Source organism: Oncorhynchus tshawytscha, unplaced genomic scaffold (genome assembly GCF_018296145.1).
Source record: "Oncorhynchus tshawytscha isolate Ot180627B unplaced genomic scaffold, Otsh_v2.0 Un_scaffold_8679_pilon_pilon, whole genome shotgun sequence".
Classification (NCBI taxonomy): domain Eukaryota; kingdom Metazoa; phylum Chordata; class Actinopteri; order Salmoniformes; family Salmonidae; genus Oncorhynchus; species Oncorhynchus tshawytscha.
The window spans coordinates 27,536-52,130 of record NW_024609766.1 but is presented as its reverse complement, the minus strand read 5'-3'; the positions used below and the strand labels follow the sequence as shown (position 1 = coordinate 52,130).

At 48.1% G+C, this 24,595-nt stretch overlaps 1 protein-coding gene across 1 annotated transcript in view; it reads right to left on the bottom strand.

Annotated features, from left to right (window-relative positions):
• The window catches only part of LOC112241834 (pyruvate dehydrogenase phosphatase regulatory subunit, mitochondrial-like), a 34,876-nt gene that overhangs the window by 5,395 nt on the left and 4,886 nt on the right, over positions 1–24,595 (bottom strand). The window contains 14 exon segments of the mRNA XM_042317757.1: positions 3,386–3,475; positions 3,584–3,678; positions 3,770–3,882; positions 5,081–5,229; positions 7,228–7,361; positions 7,950–8,105; positions 8,584–8,708; positions 16,232–16,424; positions 18,972–19,121; positions 20,156–20,273; positions 21,181–21,302; positions 23,502–23,609; positions 23,612–23,664; positions 23,934–24,015. Of these exon segments, the coding sequence (XP_042173691.1) occupies positions 3,386–3,475; positions 3,584–3,678; positions 3,770–3,882; positions 5,081–5,229; positions 7,228–7,361; positions 7,950–8,105; positions 8,584–8,708; positions 16,232–16,424; positions 18,972–19,121; positions 20,156–20,273; positions 21,181–21,302; positions 23,502–23,609; positions 23,612–23,664; positions 23,934–24,015 (1,688 nt within the window).

Sequence of the window (24,595 nt, the reverse complement as noted above, 5' to 3'; positions counted from 1 at the left end):
CAGTAGTATATAGTAGTATATAACTAGTAGTATATAACCAGTAGTATATAACCAGTAGTATATAACTAGTAGTATATAACCAGTAGTATATAACCAGTAGTATATAACTAGTAGTATATAACCAGTAGTATATAACCAGTAGTATATAGTAGTATATAACTAGTAGTATATAACCAGTAGTATATAGTAGTATATAACTAGTAGTATATAACCAGTAGTATATAGTAGTATATAACTAGTAGTATATAACCAGTAGTATATAACCAGTAGTATATAACCAGTAGTATATAGTAGTATATAACTAGTAGTATATAACCAGTAGTATATAGTAGTATATAACTAGTAGTGTATAGTAGTATATAACTAGTAGTATATAACCAGTAGTATATAGTAGTATATAACTAGTAGTATATAACCAGTAGTATATAGTAGTATATAACCAGTAGAGTATAACCAGTAGTACACTGCTCGAAAAAATAAAGGGAACACTTAAACACCACAATGTAACTCCAAGTCAATCACACTTCTGTGAAATCAAACTGTCCACTTAGGAAGCAACACTGATTGACAATAAATGTCTCATGCTGTTGTGCAAATGGAATAGACAACAGGTGGAAATTATAGGCAATTAGCAAGACACCCCCAATAAAGGAGTGGTTCTGCAGGTGGTAACCACAGACCACTTCTCAGTTCCTATGCTTCCTGGCTTATGTTTTGGTCACTTTTGAATGCTGGCGGTGCTTTCACTCTAGTGGTAGCATGAGACGGAGTCTACAACCCACACAAGTGGCTCAGGTAGTGCAGCTCATCCAGGATGGCACATCAATGCCAGCTGTGGCAAGAAGGTTTGCTGTGTCTGTCAGCGTAGTGTCCAGAGCATGGAGGCGCTACCAGGAGACAGGCCAGTACATCAGGAGACGTGGAGGAGGCCGTAGGAGGGCAACAACCCAGCAGCAGGACCGCTACCTCCACCTTTGTGCAAGGAGGAGCAGGAGGAGCACTGCCAGAGCCCTGTAAAATGACCTCCAGCAGGCCATAAATGTGCATGTGTCTGCTCAAACGGTCAGAAACAGACTCCATGAGGGTGGTATGAGGGCCTGACGTCCACAGGTGGGTCAGTCATGGTGTGGGGTGGCATTTACATTTACATATACTGACTAACTAATGGGTCCTCTGTTGGACAGACACCAGCCCTAACTAATGGTTCCTCTGGTTCCTCTGTAGGACAGACACCAGCCCTAACTAATGGTTCCTCTGGTTCCTCTGTAGGACAGACACCAGCCCTAACTAATGGTTCCTCTGTAGGACAGACACCAGCCCTAACTAATGGGTTCTGTAGGACAGACACCAGCCCTAACTGGTTCCTCTGTAGGACAGACACCAGCCCTAACTAATGGTTCCTCTGGTTCCTCTGTAGGACAGACACCAGCCCTAACTAATGGTTCCTCTGGTTCCTCTGTAGGACAGACACCAGCCCTAACTAATGGTTCCTCTGGTTCCTCTGTAGGACAGACACCAGCCCTAACTAATGGTTCCTCTGGTTCCTCTGTAGGACAGACACCAGCCCTAACTAATGGTCCCTCTGCTGGACAGACACCAGCCCTAACTAATGGGTCCTCTGTAGGACAGACACCAGCTCTAACTAATGGGTCCTCTGGTTCCTCTGTAGGACAGACACCAGCCCTAATGGGTCCTCTGCTGGACAGACACCAGCCCTAACTAATGGTTCCTCTGTAGGATAGACACCAGCCCTAACTAAATGGTTCCTCTGTAGGACAGACACCAGCCCTAACTAATGGGTCCTCTGTAGGACAGACACCAGCCCTAACTAATGGTTCCTCTGGTTCCTCTGTAGGACAGACACCAGCCCTAACTAATGGGTCTTCTGTTGGACAGACATAAGCCCTAACTAATGGTTCCTCTGTAGGACAGACACCAGCCCTAACTAATGGGTCCTCTGGTTCCTCTGTAGGACAGACACCAACACCAGCCCTAACTAATGGGTCCTCTGGTTCCTCTGTAGGACAGACACCAGCCCTAACTAATGGTTCCTCTGGGTCCTCTGTAGGACAGACACCAGCCCTAAATAATGGTTCCTCTGTTGGACAGACACCATCCCTAACTAATGGTTCCTCTGTAGGACAGACACCAGCCCTAAATAATGGGACCTCTGTTGGACAGACACCAGCCCTAACTAATGGTTCCTCTGTAGGACAGACACCAGCCCTAAATAATGGGACCTCTGTTGGACAGACACCAGCCCTAACTAATGGGTCCTCTGTAGGACAGACACCAGCCCTAACTAATGGTTCCTCTGTAGGACAGACACCAGCCCTAACTAATGGTTCCTCTAGGACAGACACCAGCCCTAACTAATGGTTCCTCTGTTGGACAGACACCAGCCCTAACTAATGGTTCCTCTGGTTCCTCTGTAGGACAGACACCAGCCCTAACTAATGGGTCCTCCTCTGTGGATCCTCTGGACAGACACCAGCCCTGTAGGACAGACACCATCCCTAACTAACTAATGGTCCTCTGTAGGACAGACACCAGCCCTAACTAATGGGACCTCTGTTGGACAGACACCAGCCCTAACTAATGGGTCCTCTGTTGGACAGACACCAGCCCTAACCTCTGTAATGGTTCCTCTGTAGGACAGACACCAGCCCTAACTAATGGTTCCTCTGTAGGACAGACACCAGCCCTAACTAATGGTTCCTCTGGTTCCTCTGTAGGACAGACACCAGCCCTAACTAATGGATCCTCTGTAGGACAGACACCAGCCCTAACTAATGGTTCCTCTGGTTCCTCTGTAGGACAGACACCAGCCCTAACTAATGGGTCCTCTGTTGGACAGACACCAGCCCTAACTAATGGATCCTCTGTAGGACAGACACCAGCCCTAACTAATGGTTCCTCTGTAGGACAGACACCATCCCTAACTAATGGTTCCTCTGGTCCCTCTGTAGGACAGACACCAGCCCTAACTAATGGGTCCTCTGTTGGACAGACACCAGCCCTAACTAATGGGTCCTCTGTTGGACAGACACCAGCCCTAACTAATGGTTCCTCTGTAGGACAGACACCAGCCCTAACTAATGGGTCCTCTGTAGGACAGACACCAGCCCTAACTAATGGTTCCTCTGGTTCCTCTGTAGGACAGACACCATCCCTAACTAATGGGTCCTCTGTAGGACAGACACCAGCCCTAATTAATGGTTCCTCTGGTTCCTCTGTAGGACAGACACCATCCCTAACTAATGGGTCCTCTGTAGGACAGACACCAGCCCTAACTAATGGTTCCTCTGTAGGACAGACACCAGCCCTAACTAATGGTTCCTCTGCAGGACAGACACCAGTGTATATAGTATAGTGTGTATCTCACCTCTATAGGTATGTAAAGCATGAAGCCCGGCTCTCCTGTATGGGTCATACTCATTACTCGGATCCCATTGGCGTAGCCCACACTCATTTCCTGTTGACACACACCAAAGGTCAGGACAACAACACACACAACCTTCGGCCTTGTGATGAGCCACTTCACGATAAATATAACATGACCGGGCTAAAACAGGTTCCTCACCTTACAGAAGAGGGACGGGAAGTGTTCGGGAGTCATGGAGACATACGATAGTTCTCCTAGGACGTCCATCGCCCGCGGACCAATAAGATTCAGCGCTGTAGGCCGGGGGGGGGGAAATGGTTCAGAACAGAAATGCATTGTGGGGAACTGAGGGGAAGATCGAGGTTCTGCAGCGATAGTTCTCACCAGTGTACTTCCAGCTGACGTCCTCTAGGTGGAGCTGTGGGTCGTCAGGCATGTGCTTCTTCAACCACGACCAGCAGTGGACCTGCTGATCTGTAGGAGAGATGATGAAGAAGCTACAGAGACAGAGAGAGAGAGAGAGACACAGAGAGAGACACAGAGAGAGAGAGAGACACAGAGAGAGAGAGAGAGAGACAGAGAGAGAGAGAGAGAGAGAGAGAGAGAGACAGAGAGACAGAGAGAGAGAGAGAGAGAGACAGAGAGAGAGAGAGACAGAGAGAGAGAGAGAGAGAGAGAGACAGAGAGAGAGACAGAGACAGAGAGACACAGAGAGAGAGAGAGAGAGAGAGAGAGAGACAGAGAGAGAGAGAGAGAGGAAAACATTTAGATGAGGAACTAACCCGTCACTCCTATGTGACGCTCGTACCTCAACAGACAGTGGAGACGAATGTGGAGCTGTCTGACATAAGACAAGGTGGTTCAGTCTCTATGCTGTTCATTTAGAGGACATTCACACAAATGTCGAACGGAGTTAGCCCCCAGGTGGAGTTAGCCCCAGGTGGAGTTAGCCCCCAGGTGGAGTTAGCCCCCAGGTGGAGTTAGCCCCCAGGTGGAGTTAGCCCCCAGGTGGAGTTTGCCCCCAGGTGGAGTTAGCCCCCAGGTGGAGTTAGCCCCCAGGTGGAGTTAGCCCCCAGGTGGAGTTAGCCCCCAGGTGGAGTTTGCCCCCAGGTGGAGTTTGCCCCCAGGTGGAGTTTGCCCCCAGGTGGAGTTAGCCCCCAGGTGGAGTTTGCCCCCAGGTGGAGTTTGCCCCCAGGTGGAGTTTGCCCCCAGGTGGAGTTAGCCCCCAGGTGGCGTTAGCCCCCAGGTGGAGTTAGCCCCCAGGTGGAGTTTGCCCCCAGGTGGAGTTAGGTGGAGTTTGCCCCCAGGTGGAGTTAGCCCCCAGGTGGAGTTTGCCCCCAGGTGGCGTTTGCCCCCAGGTGGCGTTAGCCCCCAGGTGGAGTTAGCCCCCAGGTGGAGTTAGCCCCCAGGTGGAGTTATGAACAGCTGGCTAAGCTCTCACCTGTTCTTCTGGACTCTGACCACGCTGCAGTGGTTCTTCTTAATGGCTAAACTCTCACCTGTTCTTCTTAATGGCTAAACTCTCACCTGTTCTTCTTAATGGCTAAACTCTCACCTGTTCTTCTTAATGGCTAAACTCTCACCTGTTCTTCTTAATGGCTAAACTCTCACCTGTTCTTCTTAATGGCTAAACTCTCACCTGTTCTTCTTAATGGCTAAACTCTCACCTGTTCTTCTTAATGGCTAAACTCTCACCTGTTCTTCTTGACTCTGACCACGCTGCAGTCGTTCTCATATCCGCCCCTCTCGTTCAACATGCCCGTATGAACGATGTGACCCACTGGCACATCGAGGTCATTGGCACACAGGTGCTGCAGCAACGCCAACGCCTGGTCATCTGTAGACTGGCACAGAAAGAAACGTAGTGACCGAGGGTGGTCTAACCATGGAGACAATGTAATTCACATTATAGCTGTGACCTAGGGTGGTCCAGCCATAGAGATAATGTAATTCACATTATAGCTGTGACCTAGGGTGGTCTAACCATAGAGATAATGTCATTCACATTATAGCTGTGACCTAGGGTGGTCTAGTCAGAGATAATGTAATTCACATTATAGCTGTGACCGAGGGTGGTCTAGTCAGAGATAATGTAATTCACATTATAGCTGTGACCTAGGGTGGTCCAGCCATAGAGATAATATCATTCACATTATAGCTGTGACCTAGGGTGGTCTAGTCAGAGATAATGTAATTCACATTATAGCTGTGACCGAGGGTGGTCTAGTCAGAGATAATGTAATTCACATTATAGCTGTGACCTAGGGTGGTCCAGCCATAGAGATAATGTCATTCACATTATAGCTGTGACCTAGGGTGGTCTAGTCAGAGATAATGTAATTCACATTATAGCTGTGACCGAGGGTGGTCTAGTCAGAGATAATGTAATTCACATTATAGCTGTGACCTAGGGTGGTCCAGCCATAGAGATAATGTCATTCACATTATAGCTGTGACCTAGGGTGGTCCAGCCATAGAGATAATGTCATTCACATTATAGCTGTGACCTAGGGTGGTCCAGCCATAGAGATAATATCATTCACATTATAGCTGTGACCTAGGGTGGTCCAGCCATAGAGATAATATCATTCACATTATAGCTGTGACCTAGGGTGGTCTAGCCATAGAGATAATATCATTCACATTATAGCTGTGACCTAGGGTGGTCTAGCCATAGAGATAATATCATTCACATTATAGCTGTGACCTAGGGTGGTCTAGCCAGAGATAATATCATTCACATTATAGCTGTGACCGAGGGTGGTCCAGCCATAGAGATAATGTAATTCACATTATAGCTGTGACCTAGGGTGGTCTAGTCAGAGATAATGTAATTCACATTATAGCTGTGACCGAGGGTGGTCCAGCCATAGAGATAATGTCATTCACATTATAGCTGTGACCTAGGGTGGTCCAGCCATAGAGATAATATCATTCACATTATAGCTGTCCTAGTGGGTCCAGGGGTCAGAGATAATATCATTCACATTATAGCTGTGACCTAGGGTGGTCAGCCACCTAGAGAGCATTCACATTATAGCTGTGACCTAGGGTGAGTCAGAGATAATGTAATTCACATTATAGCTGTGACAGGGTGGTCTAGTCAGGAGTGAAGGAGGACATGTCGATAATGCCTTCAGCATTATAGCTGTGACCTAGGGTGGTCAGTCAGAGATAATGTAATTCACATTATAGCTGTGACCGAGGGTGTCTGAGAACAGATGATAATGTTTAACTATAGACAGACCTAGGTCTGAGCCAGAGATAATATCATTCACATTATAGCTGTGACCTAGGGTGGTCCAGCCAACAGAGATAATGTACAGATGGTCAGAGCATTATAGCTGTGACCTAGGGTGGTCCAGCCATAGAGATAATGTAATTCACATTATAGCTGTGACCTAGAACTGGTCCAGCCATAGAGATAATATCATTCACATAGGTGACCTAGGAGTGGTCCAGCCATAGAGATAATGTAATTCACATTATAGCTGTGACCGAGGGTGGTCCAGCCAGAGATAATGTAATTCACATTATAGCTGTGACCTAGGGTGGTCCAGCCATAGAGATAATGTAATTCACATTATAGCTGTGACCGAGGGTGGTCCAGCCATAGAGATAATATCATTCACATTATAGCTGTGACCTAGGGTGGTCCAGCCATAGAGATAACATTCCTTTTTCTATTTCATTCTGTGGGTCCAGGGGTCAGATGATACCTCACTTCCCCTCCTCTCCCTCTCCTTTTCAGGGGTCAGCCACCTACAGCTTCCATCATAGGAGGAAGTTGATACCTCACTTCCCCTCCTCTCCCTCCCCTCTCCTTTCCAGGGGTCACTCACAGTGAGCTCAAACTTGGTGAAGGAGGACATGTCGATGACACAGACTGCCTCCTTGCAGCATTTCACCTCCGCCCCCACGATGTCAAACCAGTCAGGCTTATAGAACGTCTTACTGGCATCCAGAGACAGCAGGTCTGAGAACAGATGATAGAACTGTTTAACTAACAGACAGACACAGGTCTGAGAACAGATGATATAACTGTTTAACTAAACAGACAGAGACAGCAGGTCTGAGAACAGATGATAGAACTGTTTAACTAACAGACAGACACAGAGCTAAGAGACAGCAGGTCTGAGAACAGATGATAGAACTGTTTAACTAACAGATAGACACAGAGCTAAGAGACAGCAGGTCTGAGAACAGAGGAACATGGTTTAGCTCTGATAGACAGAAGCATTGGGAAATTGTGGTGGTGGGGTGTGTGTGTGACAGTGGGGCAGAGTGTGGGGGTGTGGTGGCAGAGGGAGGGGTGTGTGTGTGTGGCAGTGTGTGAGGGGGTGTGTGTGGGGGGTGTGTGTGTGGGGTGGGGTGTGTGTGGGGGTGGGGTGTGGTGTGAGTGGTGTGGTGTGGCAGTGTGTGTGGTGTGTGTGGTGTGTGTGTGGTGTGTGGTGTGTGGTGTGTGTGTGTGTGGTGTGACAGGTGTGTGGTGTGTGGTGTGACAGGTGTGAGAGTGGGTGTGGGGTGGCAGTGTGGGGTGTGGGGTGTGTGTGGTCTGCCTCACCCTTCCCTGCAGGGATGAAGTACTTGGCCCTCTCAAAGCCATGTTTCTCCATCCATCTGGCTCCCTGTGTGTCCAGACGGTCGTACAGGGGAGAAGTCCTCAGCTGCCGGCCCGTCTGGAAGTCCCAACGAGGAACCTTTAGGTTATACAGCAGGGCTGGTGAGAGACAGACAGTCAGAAACCGAGAGAGAAACAGACAGACAGAAACCGAGAGAGAAGAAAGAAAGAGGGACAGTCAGGCAGAGAGAGAGGGACAGTCAGGCAGAGAGAGAGGGACAGTCAGGCAGAGAGAGAGGGACAGTCAGGCAGAGAGAGAGGGACAGTCAGGCAGAGAGAGGGGACAGTCAGGCAGAGAGAGGGGACAGTCAGGCAGAGAGAGGGACAGTCAGGCAGAGAGAGAGGGACAGTCAGGCAGAGAGAGAGGGACAGTCAGGCAGAGAGAGAGGGACAGTCAGGCAGAGAGAGAGGGACAGTCAGGCAGAGAGAGAGGGACAGTCAGGCAGAAGAGAGGGACAGTCAGGCAGAGAGAGAGGGACAGTCAGGCAGAGAGAGGGACAGTCAGGCAGAGAGAGGGACAGTCAGGCAGACATTACTAACAGGGAGTGTGATTGTGTTTGCTCTGGTCAGGACTCACGCATGACCTCCATGACCCTGTGTCGGAGGAAGGTTCGGCTGCTCTGAAGGTTGCCGAAGCGTTTGATGTCCAGCGGCCAGACGTTAGCCGTGGGGTAACCATACGTCATCCACTCTGCCAGGTACCTGACGACAGAACACACTGCTTTGATCCAGTTCATTTAGCCCAACACTATACACTAACCCTGCACTGTAACCTCTAACCCTGACAGACAGGACAGTGGTAACCTCTAACCCTGACAGACAGGACAGTCGTAACCTCTAACCCTGACAGACAGGACAGTGGTAACCTCTAACCCTGACAGACAGGACAGTGGTAACCTCTAACCCTGACAGACAGGACAGTCGTAACCTCTAACCCTGACAGACAGGACAGTGGAGTGATAAGTATGTAAGTCAATCATCAAACATTACTCCACTCCTACCATGAACCAGATTAGGGTGGTCACGATACTACATGAACCAGATTAGGGTGGTCACGATACTACATGAACCAGATTAGGGTTGTTACGATACTACATGAACCAGATTAGGGTGGTCACGATACTACATGAACCAGATTAGGGTGGTCACGATACTACATGAACCAGATTAGGGTGGTCACGATACTACATGAACCAGATTAGGGTTGTTACGATACTACATGAACCAGATTAGTGTGGTCACGATACTACATGAACCAGATTAGGGTGGTCGCGATACGACGTGAACCAGATTAGGGTGGTCGCGATACGACGTGAACCAGATTAGGGTGGTCGCGATACGACGTGAACCAGATTAGGGTGGTCGCAATACTACGTGACCCAGATTAGGGTGGTCGCGATACTACGTGACCCAGAGTTGTTCCCTCTTCCCTGGTGGTTGAACCTCAATCAAAGGTTGATTTTCTGTCTTGTGAACAAAATGTAAATAGCCAAGAAACACAAGGACAGATTCCCACTTCACTAATCTTTGTTTCAGGTAAATTAGACCAATTTTTATGCCTGTGCGCAGCGCTTCTAAACCAATCTTTCACTCAGCCCAGTGTCGCAGCAGGAAGTAGAATAGGCTATATAGGATTCAAACATAGTGTGATTCATCCACCAACTACTAAACAAAACGTCAGATACTTTGAAAACTGACCAGACCAGACCTGAGCACCCGCCAGCTCACACTGTGGAGACCTGAGCACCCGGCGCTGTGGAGACCTGAGCACCCGGCGCGGTGGAGACCTGAGCACCCGACACTGTGGAGACCTGAGCACCCGACACTGTGGAGACCTGAGCACCCGCCAGCTCACACCACCCGTGGAGACCTGAGCACCCGACACTGTGGAGACCTGAGCACCCGCCAGCTCACACTGTGGAGACCTGAGCACCCGCCAGCTCACACTGACAGTATCTCAACCACACTGCACACTGCCCTAACCATCTGGACAAGAAGAATACCTATGTGAGAATGCTGTTCATCGACTACAGCTCGGCATTCAACACCATAGTGCCCTCCAAGCTCGTCATCAAGCACGAGACCCTGGGTCTCGACCCCGCCCTGTGCAACTGGGTACTGGACTTCCTGACGGGCCGCCCCCAGGTGGTGAGGGTAGGCAACAACATTTCCACCCCGCTGATCCTCAACACTGGGGCCCCACAAGGGTGCGTTCTGAGCCCTCTCCTGTACTCCCTGTTCACCCACGACTGCGTGGCCACGCACGCCTCCAACTCAATCATCAAGTTTGCGGACGACACAACAGTGGTAGGCTTGATTACCAACAACGACGAGACGGCCTACAGGGAGGAGGTGAGGGCCCTCGGAGTGTGGTGTCAGGAAAATAACCTCACACTCAACGTCAACAAAACTAAGGAGATGATTGTGGACTTCAGGAAACAGCAGAGGGAACACCCCCCTATCCACATCGATGGAACAGTAGTGGAGAGGGTAGCATGTTTTAAGTTCCTCGGCATACACATCACAGACAAACTGAATTGGTCCACTCACACAGACAGCATCGTGAAGAGGGCGCAGCAGCGCCTCTTCAACCTCAGGAGGCTGAAGAAATTCGGCTTGTCACCAAAAGCACTCACAAACTTCTACAGATGCACAATCGAGAGCATCCTGGCGGGCTGTATCACCGCCTGGTACGGCAACTGCACCGCCCTCAACCGTAAGGCTCTCCAGAGGGTAGTGAGGTCTGCACAACGCATCACCGGGGGCAAACTACCTGCCCTCCAGGACACCTACACCACCCGATGTTACAGGAAGGCCATAAAGATCATCAAGGACAACAACCACCCGAGCCACTGCCTGTTCACCCCGCTATCATCCAGAAGGCGAGGTCAGTACAGGTGCATCAAAGCTGGGACCGAGAGACTGAAAAACAGCTTCTATCTCAAGGCCATCAGACTGTTAAACAGCCACCACTAACATTGAGTGGCTACTGCCAACACACTGTCAATGACACTGACTCAACTCCAGCCACTTTAATAATGGGAATTGATGGGAAATGATGTAAATATATCACTAGCCACTTTAAACAATGCTACCTAATATAATGTTTACATACCCTACATTGTTCATCTCATATGCATACGTAGATACTGTACTCTATATTATCTACTGCATCCTTATGTAATACATGTATCACTAGCCACTAACTATGCCACTTTGTTTACATACTCATCTCATATGTATATACTGCACTCGATATCATCTACTGTATCTTGCCTATGCTGCTCTGTACCATCACTCATTCATATATCCTTATGTACATATTCTTTATCCCCTTACACTGTGTATAAGACAGTAGTTTTGGAATTGTTAGTTAGATTACTTGTTGGTTATTACTGCATTGTCGGAACTAGAAGCACAAGCATTTCGCTACACTCGCATTAACATCTGCTAACCATGTGTATGTGACAAATAAAATTTGATTTGACACTGTGGAGACCTGACCACCCGACACCGCGGAGACCTGACCACCCGGCACCGCGGAGACCTGACCACCCGGAACCGCGGAGACCTGACCACCCGGCACCGCGGAGACCTGACCACCCGGCACCGCGGAGACCTGACGACCCGGCACCGCGGAGAACCGCGGAGAACTGACCACCCGGCACCGCCACCCGGCACCGTGGAACCTGACCACCCGGCACCGTGGAGACCACCCGGCACCGTGACCACCACCCGGCACCGTGGAGACCTGACCACCCGGCACCGTGGAGACCTGACCACCCGGCACCGTGGAGACCTGACCACCCGGCACCGTGGAGACCTGACCACCCGGCACCGTGGAGACCTGACCACCCGGCACCGTGGAGACCTGACCACCCGACACCGCGGAGACCTGACCACCCGGCACCTGAAAGACGTCTTACACGCCAAAATCTGTCCTGTCGTTCAACCCTAAAGTAGATGTACTGGAAATGTCCTGTCGTTCTCACTCTCAACCCTAAAGTAGGTGTACTGGAAATGTCCTGTCGTTCAACCCTAAAGTAGATGTACTGGAAATGTCCTGTCGTTCAACCCTAAAGTAGATGTACTGGAAATGTCCTGTCGTTCAACCCTAAAGTAGATGTACTGGAAATGTCCTGTCGTTCAACCCTCTGGAAATGTCCTGTTCAACCCTAAAGTAGATGTACTGGAAATGTCCTGTCGTTCTCACTCTCAACCCTAAAGTAGATGTACTGGAAATGTCCTGTCGTTCTCACGTTCAACCCTAAAGTAGATGTACTGGAAATGTCCTGTCGTTCTCACGTTCAACCCTAAAGTAGATGTACTGGAAATGTCATGTCGTTCTCACGTTCAACCCTAAAGTAGATGTACTGGAAATGTCCTGTCGTTCAACCCTAAAGTAGATGTACTGGAAATGTCCTGTCGTTCAACCCTAAAGTAGATGTACTGGAAATGTCCTGTCGTTCAACCCTAAAGTAGATGTACTGGAAATGTCCTGTCGTTCAACCCTAAAGTAGATGTACTGGAAATGTCCTGTCGTTCAACCTAAAGTAGATGTACTGGAAATGTCCTGTCGTTCAACCCTAAAGTAGATGTACTGGAAATGTCCTGTCGTTCAACCCTAAAGTAGATGTACTGGAAATGTCCTGTCGTTCAACCCTAAAGTAGATGTCAACCTAAAGTAGATGTACTGGAAATGTCCTGTCGTTCAACCCTAAAGTAGATGTACTGGAAATGTCCTGTCGTTCAACCCTAAAGTAGATGTACTGGAAATGTCCTGTCGTTCAACCCTAAAGTAGATGTACTGGAAATGTCCTGTCGTTCAACCCTAAAGTAGATGTACTGGAAATGTCCTGTCGTTCAACCTAAAGTAGATGTACTGGAAATGTCCTGTCGTTCAACGCTAAAGTAGATGTACTGGAAATGTCCTGTCGTTCAACGTTCTAGATGTACCCTAAAGTAGATGTACTGGAAATGTCCTGTCGTTCAACCCTAAAGTAGATGTACTGGAAATGTCCTGTCGTTCAACCCTAAAGTAGATGTACTGGAAATGTCCTGTCGTTCAACCCTAAAGTAGATGTACTGGAAATGTCCTGTCGTTCAACCCTAAAGTAGATGTACTGGAAATGTCCTGTCGTTCAACCCTAAAGTAGATGTACTGGAAATGTCCTGTCGTTCAACCCTAAAGTAGATGTACTGGAAATGTCCTGTCGTTCAACCCTAAAATAGATGTACTGGAAATGTCCTGTCGTTCAACCCTAAAGTAGATGTACTGGAAATGTCCTGTCGTTCAACCCTAAAGTAGATGTACTGGAAATGTCCTGTCGTTCAACCCTAAAGTAGATGTACTGGAAATGTCCTGTCGTTCAACCCTAAAGTAGATGTACTGGAAATGTCCTGTCGTTCAACCCTAAAGTAGATGTACTGGAAATGTCCTGTCGTTCAACCTAAAGTAGATGTACTGGAAATGTCCTGTCGTTCAACCCTAAAGTAGATGTACTGGAAATGTCCTGTCGTTCAACCCTAAAGTAGATGTACTGGAAATGTCCTGTCCAACCGCTTCAACCTTCAACGCTAAAGTAGATGTACTGGAAATGTCCTGTCGTTCAACCCTAAAGTAGATGTACTGGAAATGTCCTGTCGTTCAACCCTAAAGTAGATGTACTGGAAATGTCCTGTCGTTCAACCTAAAGTAGATGTACTGGAAATGTCCTGTCGTTCAACGCTAAAGTAGATGTACTGGAAATGTCCTGTCATTCAACGCTAAAGTAGATGTACTGGAAATGTCCTGTCGTTCAACCCTAAAGTAGATGTACTGGAAATGTCCTGTCGTTCAACCCTAAAGTAGATGTACTGGAAATGTCCTGTCGTTCAACGCTAAAGTAGATGTACTGGAAATGTCCTGTCGTTCAACCCTAAAGTAGATGTACTGGAAATGTCCTGTCGTTCAACCCTAAAGTAGATGTACTGGAAATGTCCTGTCGTTCAACGCTAAAGTAGATGTACTGGAAATGTCCTGTCGTTCAACGCTAAAGTAGATGTACTGGAAATGTCCTGTCATTCAACGCTAAAGTAGATGTACTGGAAATGTCCTGTCGTTCTCACGTTCAACCCTAAAGTAGATGTACTGGAAATGTCCTGTCGTTCAACCCTAAAGTAGATGTACTGGAAATGTCCTGTCGTTCAACGCTAAAGTAGATGTACTGGAAATGTCCTGTCGTTCAACGCTAAAGTAGATGTACTGGAAATGTCCTGTCGTTCAACCCTAAAGTAGATGTACTGGAAATGTCCTGTCGTTCAACCCTAAAGTAGATGTACTGGAAATGTCCTGTCGTTCAACGCTAAAGTAGATGTACTGGAAATGTCCTGTCGTTCAACGCTAAAGTAGATGTACTGGAAATGTCCTGTCGTTCAACGCTAAAGTAGATGTACTGGAAATGTCCTGTCGTGTCTCAAACCCTAAAGTAGATGTACTGGAAATGTCCTGTCGTTCAACCCTAAAGTAGATGTACTGGAAATGTCCTGTCGTTCAACCCTAAAGTAGATGTACTGGAAATGTCCTGTCGTTCAACCCTAAAATAGATGTACTGGAAATGTCCTGTCGTTCAACCCTAAAGTAGATGTACTGGAAATGTCCTGTCGTTCAACCCTAAAGTAGATGTACTGGAAATGTCCTGTCGTTCAACCCTAAAGTAGATGTACTGGAAATGTCCTGTCGTTCAACGCTAAAGTAGATGTACTGGAAATGTCCTGTCGTTCAACCCTAAAGTAGATGTACTGGAAATGTCCTGTCGTTCAACCCTAAAGTAGATGTACTGGAAATGTCCTGTCGTTCAACCCTAAAGTAGATGTACTGGAAATGTCCTGTCGTTCAACCCTAAAGTAGATGTACTGGAAATGTCCTGTCGTTCAACCCTAAAGTAGATGTACTGGAAATGTCCTGTCGTTCAACCCTAAAGTAGATGTACTGGAAATGTCCTGTCGTTCAACCTAAAGTAGATGTACTGGAAATGTCCTGTCGTTCAAAGTAGATGTACTGGAACCCTAAAGTAGATGTACTGGAAATGTCCTGTCGTTCAACCCTAAAGTAGATGTACTGGAAATGTCCTGTCGTTCAACCCTAAAGTAGATGTACTGGAAATGTCCTGTCGTTCAACGCTAAAGTAGATGTACTGGAAATGTCCTGTCGTTCAACCCTAAAGTAGATGTACTGGAAATGTCCTGTCGTTCAACCCTAAAGTAGATGTACTGGAAATGTCCTGTCGTTCAACCCTAAAGTAGATGTACTGGAAATGTCCTGTCGTTCAACCCTAAAGTAGATGTACTGGAAATGTCCTGTCGTTCAACCCTAAAGTAGATGTACTGGAAATGTCCTGTCGTTCAACCCTAAAGTAGATGTACTGGAAATGTCCTGTCGTTCTCACGTTCAACCCTAAAGTAGATGTACTGGAAATGTCCTGTCGTTCTCACGTTCAACCCTAAAGTAGATGTACTGGAAATGTCCTGTCGTTCTCACGTTCAACCCTAAAGTAGATGTACTGGAAATGTCCTGTCGTTCAACCCACCCCCTAAAGTAGATGTACTGGAAATGTCCTGTCGTTCAACCCTAAAGTAGATGTACTGGAAATGTCCTGTCGTTCAACCCTAAAGTAGATGTACTGGAAATGTCCTGTCGTTCAACCCTAAAGTAGATGTACTGGAAATGTCCTGTCGTTCAACCCTAAAGTAGATGTACTGGAAATGTCCTGTCGTTCAACCCTAAAGTAGATGTACTGGAAATGTCCTGTCGTTCAAACCCTAAAGTAGATGTACTGGAAATGTCCTGTCGTTCAACCCTAAAGTAGATGTACTGGAAATGTCCTGTCGTTCAACCCTAAAGTAGATGTACTGGAAATGTCCTGTCGTTCAACCCTAAAGTAGATGTACTGGAAATGTCCTGTCGTTCTCACGTTCAACCCTAAAGTAGATGTACTGGAAATGTCCTGTCGTTCTCACGTTCAACCCTAAAGTAGATGTACTGGAAATGTCCTGTCATTCTCACTCTCAACCCAAAAGTAGATGTACTGGAAATGTCCTGTCGTTCTCAATCTCAACCCTAAAGTAGATGTACTGGAAATGTCCTGTCGTTCTCACTCTCAACCCTAAAGTAGATGTACTGGAAATGTCCTGTCGTTCTCACTCTCAACCCTAAAGTAGATGTACTGGAAATGTCCTCTCCTTACTTTCCTGCTCCGCCAGCGAAGGCCAGGCCAGAGGCGTTCATTCCAGCCAGGACGAAGTAGCCGTGCACCCCCGGTGTCTCCCCCATCAGACAGCGCATGTCTGGGGTGAACGACTCAGGACAGTTGACCAGCTGCTGGATCTCACACACCTCTAGTTCTGGCATCCTCCTCAACAGGGCTGACAGCATGGGTTCTACAGGGGGTTAGAGAGGGGGTAAGAGAGGGGGTTAGGTAGAGAAACACCTCTAACTACACCATCCTCCTCAACAAGGCTGACAGCATGGGTTCTACAGGGGGGAGGGAGGGAGTAATATTAGAGAGGGGGTTAGAGAGGGGGTTAGGTAGAGAAACACCTCCAACCCATACTGTCTCAGTTGGTAAAAGTGTGGCGCCAACATCATGGGTTCGATTCCCACTGGGGCCAACCCATACTGTCTCAGTTGGTAAGAGTGTGGCGCCAACATCATGGGTTCGATTCCCACTGGGGACAACCCATACTGTCTCAGTTGGTAAGAGTGTGGCGCCAACATCATGGGTTCGATTCCCACTGGGGACAACCCATACTGTCTCAGTTGGTAAGAGTGTGTGCCAACATCATGGGTTCGATTCCCACTGGGGACAACCCATACTGTCTCAGTTGGTAAGAGTGTGTGCCAACATCATGGGTTCGATTCCCACTGGGGACAACCCATACTGTCTCAGTTGGTAAGAGTGTGTGCCAACATCATGGGTTCGATTCCCACTGGGGACAACCCATACTGTCTCAGTTGGTAAGAGTGTGTGCCAACATCATGGGTTCGATTCCCACTGGGGACAACCCATACTGTCTCAGTTGGTAAGAGTGTGTGCCAACATCATGGGTTCGATTCCCACTGGGGACAACCCATACTGTCTCAGTTGGTAAGAGTGTGGCGCCAACATCATGGGTTCGATTCCCACTTCCCACTGGGGACAACCCATACTGTCTCAGTTGGTAGAGTGTGCGCCAACATCATGGGTTTGATTCCCACTGGGGACAACCCATACTGTCTCAGTTGGTAAGAGTGTGGCGCCAACATCATGGGTTCGATTCCCACTTCCCACTGGGGACAACCCATACTGTCTCAGTTGGTAAGAGTGTGTGCCAACATCATGGGTTCGATTCCCACTGGGGACAACCCATACTGTCTCAGTTGGTGAGAGTGTGCGCCAACATCATGGGTTTGATTCCCACTGGGGACAACCCATACTGTCTCAGTTGGTGAGAGTGGGACACCAACATCATGGGTTTGATTCCCACTGGGGACAACCCATACTGTCTCAGTTGGTGAGAGTGTGTGCCAACATCATGGGTTTGATTCCCACTGGGGACAACCCATACTGTCTCAGTTGGTAAGAGTGTGTGCCAACATCATGGGTTCGATTCCCACTGGGGACAACCCATACTGTCTCAGTTGGTAAGAGTGTGGCGCCAACATCATGGGTTCGATTCCCACTTCCCACTGGGGACAACCCATACTGTCTCAGTTGGTAAGAGTGTGTGCCAACATCATGGGTTCGATTCCCACTGGGGACAACCCATACTGTCTCAGTTGGTGAGAGTGTGCGCCAACATCATGGGTTTGATTCCCACTGGGGACAACCCATACTGTCTCAGTTGGTAAGAGTGTGGCGCCAACATCATGGGTTCGATTCCCACTTCCCACTGGGGACAACCCATACTGTCTCAGTTGGTAAGAGTGTGTGCCAACATCATGGGTTTGATTCCCACTGGGGACAACCCATACTGTCTCAGTTGGTGAGAGTGTGCGCCAACATCATGGGTTTGATTCCCACTGGGGACAACCCATACTGTCTCAGTTGGTGAGAGTGGGACACCAACATCATGGGTTTGATTCCCACTGGGGACAACCCATACTGTCTCAGTTGGTGAGAGTGTGTGCCAACATCATGGGTTTGATTCCCACTGGGGACAACCCATACTGTCTCAGTTGGTGAGAGTGTGCCAACATCATGGGTTTGATTCCCACTGGGGACAACCCATACTGTCTCAGTTGGTGAGAGTGTGGCGCCAACATCATGGGTTTGATTCCCACTGGGGACAACCCATACTGTCTCAGTTGGTAAGAGTGTGTGCCAACATCATGGGTTTGATTCCCACTGGGGACAACCCATACTGTCTCAGTTGGTGAGTGTGGCGCCAACATCATGGGTTTGATTCCCACTTCCCACTGGGGACAACCCATACTGTCTCAGTTGGTGAGGTGAGTGTGGGGACACCATCATGGGTTTGATTCCCACTGGGGACAACCCATACTGTCTCAGTTGGTGAGTGTGTGCCAACATCATGGGTTCGATTCCCACTGGGGACAACCCATACTGTCTCAGTTGGTGAGAGTAGGACACCAACATCATGGGTTTGATTCCCACTGGGGACAACCCATACTGTCTCAGTTGGTGAGAGTGTGTGCCAACATCATGGGTTTGATTCCCACTAGGGACAACCCATACTGTCTCAGTTGGTAAGAGTGTGCGCCAACATCATGGGTTTGATTCCCACTAGGGACAACCCATACTGTCTCAGTTGGTGAGAGTGGGACACCAACATCATGGGTTTGATTCCCACTAGGACCAACCCATTTTAACTCACAGCACAAAGTCGCAATGGAAAACAAAACTAAATGGACTCCGTGTTTTACAGTAGCCGTGGCAACATAAACAGAATAGGGTGCCATTATAGAAAAATCACCCCGTCTCTTACCGAAGTGGTCCCAGTCCTCCTGCATGGTCTGAATCTCCAGCTGGTTACGTCCCTCGGTGAAGATGGGTTTAGGGTTCTTCTCAAATCCTCCAGACAGGACACCTCCCTGCCATGCTCTCACATAGATCCTCCCGTCCATATCCATCACCACTAGAGAGAACACACAGAGATACACAGTTACAACACAGTCTAACCCTGACCCTAACCACCAGACAGGACAGAGTTCAGGCCAGCGGAGGCTCCTCAGAGGAGGAAGGGGAGGACCATCCTCCTCAGTGAATTTCATAAACATTTAAATAGTAAAACATTAAAAAGGAAATCCCATTTAGATAAAACTACAAAAAAAAAAGATTTGCCTGTTACCAAATCATTGATTAAAACACACCGTTTTGCAATGAAGGTCACAGTAGCCTCAGCAGCACCATGGTGTAGCCGGAGGACAGCTAGTTTCCGTCCTCCTCTGGGCACATCGACTTCAAAACAAAACCTAGGAGGCTCATGGTTCTCACCCCCCTTCCATAGACTTACACAGTAATTACGACAACTTCCGGAGGACGTTCCCCAACCTATGGATGTTACATTGAACTGGGTGAATATGAATGACAGTAACCTAAACCTGTCACTGTTACATTGAACTGGGTGAATATGAATGACAGTTATCCAATACGCTGTAATAGAAATAAGGCCGTGCTCATCTGGACTGAGCAGTACCAGCTCTAACTCCTTCTGGACTGAGCGGTACCAGCTCTAACTCCTTCTAGACTGAGCGGTACCAGCTCTAACTCCTTCTAGATTGAGCGGTACTAGCTCCAACTCCGACTGGACTGAGCGGTACCAGCTCTAACTCCGTCTGGACTGAGCGGTACCAGCTCTAACTCCTTCTGGACTGAGCGGTACCAGCTCTAACTCCTTCTGGACTGAGCGGTACCAGCTCTAACTCCTTCTGGACTGAGCAGTACCAGCTCTAACTCCTTGAAGAAACCATATGTGGATTATTTGTATCTGGGCTGTAGAGGAGGTAGTCTCACCTGTGGTTCTGGGCTGTAGAGGCTCTGAGAGGAGGTAGTCTCACCTGGGGTTCTGGGCTGTAGAGGAGGGAGTTTCACCTGGGGTTCTGGGCTGTAGAGGAGGTAGTCTCACCTGGGGTTCTGGGCTGTAGAGGCTCTGAGAGGAGGTAGTCTCACCTGGGGTGCTGGGCTGTAGAGGCTCTGGTAGAGGTTTGGAGAGCAGGTAGAAGTGTTCACATCCATGGAGAGGAACAGACACCTTGGTCTCACTGGCCTGGCCCAGCTCATACGCCCACTGTAGAACATACATAGGACAGTTATAACATATCATATAGCATTCATAACCCCCTATTATATGAACACTTGTAGAGGAACAGACACCCTGGTTTCACTGGTCTGGCCCAGCTCCCTCAGAGACAGCTAGATACAACACTTCACTGGTCCAGCTCCCTCAGAGACAGCTAGATACAACACTTCACTGGTCCAGCTCCCCCAGAGACAGCTAGATACAACACTTCACTGGTCTGGCCCAGCTCCCTCAGAGACAGCTAGATACAACACTTCACTGGTCTGGTCCAGCTCCCTCAGAGACAGCTAGATACAACACTTCACTGGTCTGGCCCAGCTCCCTCAGAGACAGCTAGATACAACACTTCACTGGTCCAGCTCCCCAGAGACAGCTAGATACAACACTTCACTGGTCCAGCTCCCCCAGAGACAGCTAGATACAACACTTCACTGGTCTGGCCCAGCTCCCTCAGAGACAGCTAGATACAACACTTCACTGGTCTGGTCCAGCTCCCCCAGAGACAGCTAGATACAACACTTCACTGGTCCAGCTCCCTCAGAGACAGCTAGATACAACACTTCACTGGTCCAGCTCCCTCAGAGACAGCTAGATACAACACTTCACTGGTCCAGCTCCCTCAGAGACAGCTAGATACAACACTTCACTGGTCCAGCTCCCCAGAGACAGCTAGATACAACACTTCACTGGTCCAGCTCCCTCAGAGACAACACTTCACTGGTCCAGCTCCCTCAGAGACAACACTTCACTGGTCTGGTCCAGCTCCCCCAGAGACAGCTAGATACAACACTTCACTATTATGAAACCTCACAGATCAGTTGGGCTGAAGAGAGCTGTCTAGCTGGTAACTGTCTAAAGACTAGTAGACACACACACGTAATGGATAGAGGGTCACCTGTCCTGCACAGTTGACAAAGTATTCACACTCGATGGCTCCTCTGTCCGTCTCCACAGCTGTCACATGTCCCTTCTCCATCATCACATGGTTAACTGTGGTGCGCTCATGGATCTGGACTCCTGGAGATCAGAACATGGTTAACTATGGTGTGGTGCCTCATGGATCTGGACTCCTGGAGATCAGAACATGGTTAACTGTGGTGCCTCATGGATCTGGGCTCCTGGAGATCAGAACATGGCAAACAGTTGAAGTCAGAAGTTTACATACACCTTAACCAAATGCATTTAAACTCAGTTTTTCCACAATTCATGATATTTAATCCGTTAGGATCACAACTTTATTTTAAGAATGTGAAATGTCAGAATAATAGTAGAGAGAATTATTTATTTCAGCTTTTATTTCTTTCATCACATTCCCAGTGGGTCAGAAGTTTACATACACTCAATTAGTATTTGGTAGCATTGCCTTTAAATTGTTTAACTTGGGTCAAACGTTTCAGGTAGCTTCCCACAATAAGTTGGGTGAATTTTGGCCCATTCCTCCTGACAGAGCTGGAGTAACTGAGTCAGGTTTGTAGGCCTGCTTGCTCGCACACGCTTTTTCAGTTCTGCCCACAAATTTTCAATAGGATTGAGGTCAGGGCTTTGTGATGGCCACTCCAATACCTTGACTTTCTTGTCCTTGAGCCCCTTTGCCACAACTTTGGAAGTATGCTTGGGGTCATTGTCCATTTGGAAAACCCATTTGCGACCAAGCTTTAACTTCCTGACTGATGTCCTGAGATGTTGCTTCAATATATCCACATAATTTTCCTTTCTCATGATGCCGTCTATTTTGTGAAGTGCACCAGTCCCTCCTGCAGCAAAGCACCCCCACAACATGATGCTGCCACCCCCGTGCTTCACGGTTGGGATGGTGTTCTTCGGCTTGCAAGCCTCCCCCTTTTTCCTCCAAACATAACGATGTTCATTATGGCCAAACAGTTCTATTTTTGTTTCATCAGACCAGAGGACATTTCTCAAAAAAGTACGATCTTTGTCCCCATGTGCAGTTGCAAACCGTAGTCTGGCTTTTCTATGGCAGTTTTGGAGCAGTGGCCTCTTCCTTGCAGAGCGGCCTTTCAGGTTATGTCGATATAGGATATATACTTGGTATGACGGCTGCGTGGTCCCTTGGTGTTTATACTTGCGTACTATTGTTTGTACAGATGAACGTGGTACCTTCAGGTGTTTGGAAATTGCTCCCAAGGATGAACCAGACTTGTGGAGGTCTACAATATTTTTTCTGAGGACTTGACTGATTTCTTTTGATTTTCCCATGATGTCAAGCAAAGAGGCACTGAGTTTGAAGGTAGGCCTTGAAATACATCCACAGGTACACCTGCAATTGACTCAGGCTGATTGACATCATTCATCAGAAGCTTCTAAAGCCATGACATCATTTTCTGGAATTTTCCAAGCTGTTTAAAGGCACAGTCAACTTAGTGTATGTTAACTTCTGACCCACTGGAATTGTGATACAGTGAATGAATCGGTCTGTAAACAATTGTTGGAAAAATGACTTGTGTCATGCACAAAGTCCTAACATCCTAACAGACTTGCCAAAACTATAGTTTGTTAACAAGAAATTTGTGGAGTGGTTGAAAAATGAGTTTTAATGACTCCAACCTAAGTGTATGTAAACTTCCAACTTCAAATGTACATGTATTCATGTAGAAAGGTACAATGTGATCAAACATGACAAACACTATCAATAGTTCATTGTTCGTTTGATTGGAGTAGCATAATGTCAAATTAGCCAAAGAGATGCCCCCTGGGCACCGACTACCTCACTCTGATTGGCAAGCCACGCCCTGGCCGTTCCCTCCAGAAGCTTTGCGGCTTCATTACATCCTAACTAATTCACTTTACTTGGCAGGCCACACCTGGGCCATTGGCAGGCCACAGCTGGGCCCTTGGCAGGCCACACCCGGGCCCTTGGCAGGCCACCCCTTGGCAGGCCACACCCGGGCCCTTGGCAGGCCACACCCGGGCCCTTTCCTCCAGAAGCCTTGCTTTCTGGCTTCATTACATTCTAACTGATGGCGAAACCACATGGTTGTAACTTTCTATTGAAACCTCCACTACAGATAGGAAAAATCCTGCAATTTTGCAAGCCTAAAATTGACAGTTTTTCCAGAAATCCCAGTTGGAAAATTCCCCCAAATCAGGATGGAACAAGCAGGAAATCTGTAATCATCCAATCAGGATTTCTGGAAAACCTGGGAATTTTTGGTTTGCAAGGCGAACAATAGTCCATCCTTGGTTTTACTGTCTGACCGTGTCTGGCTGCTGCTGTGGCGAGGGCGTGGTTGACGTCAGGCGGTGACACCACGGCATCCCCTGGCAGGTGGAGCGCCCCCACCAGGTCATGAATATTCACCAGGGGTGGAGCTTGGACACCTCTTTGGGTTTGATCACGTTACAGGGGATCCCCATCACACTGTGGAAGGAGGAGAGAGAGAGGAGGGAGGAGAGAGAGGAGGGAGGAGAGAGAGGAGGAGAGAGAGAGGGGGAGGGAGGAGTGAGGGAGGAGAGAGAGAGGAGAGAGGAGGGAGGAGGGAGGGGGAGGGAGGAGAGAGAGGGAGGGAGGGAGGAGAGGACCAGGGAAGAGCTATAATTCAGACCAGAGAGAGGGTTAGGGAGAGACTGGACCAGAGAGAGTACTGAGCTATAATTCAGAGGAGAGGGTCAGGGAAGGGAGGGACTTACTTCAGCCTGGATGCCAGGCGCTTCAGGGAGAGGAAACGGTCCTGATTCTGGGCCAGGCATAGAGAGCCTGTTTTCACGTAACCTAGAACAAACACACACACACACATCAGGACCACCAAGTCATGAGTCATCTCGTGTTAAACCAAACAAGGCAAAGCCCTGCCATACTCTCTGGATGATGGCACAAGACTAAATACCACTGGTAAATCTGTTGTTCCACAAGACTAAATACCACTGGTAAATCTGTTGTTCCACAAGACTAAATACCACTGGTAAATCTGTTGTTCCACAAGACTAAATACCACTGGTAAATCTATTGTTCCACAAGACTAAATACCACTGGTAAATCTGTGTTGAAACACAAACTGAAACAGCATGTGAGAGGAGGGGGAAGCACTGGTTGGATACAGCCAGTCACATGACCTCATAGATAATATATAATAATTGGTTCAACAACCAAAACAACTGGCTAAAACACAATCAGAAGACAGGCCACACAGCAAAGACATGTTCATAAACCCATTACGATACGTTGAAACAGAGTGGCACTGTACTGCAGACAGCAGGAGAGGCAAACTAACCAGCTTCCAGAGACATTCACTGATAAGGACTTAGTACAAATGGAGTGGAACTCAGGCTAGAGTCATACTGTAGGCATGTTA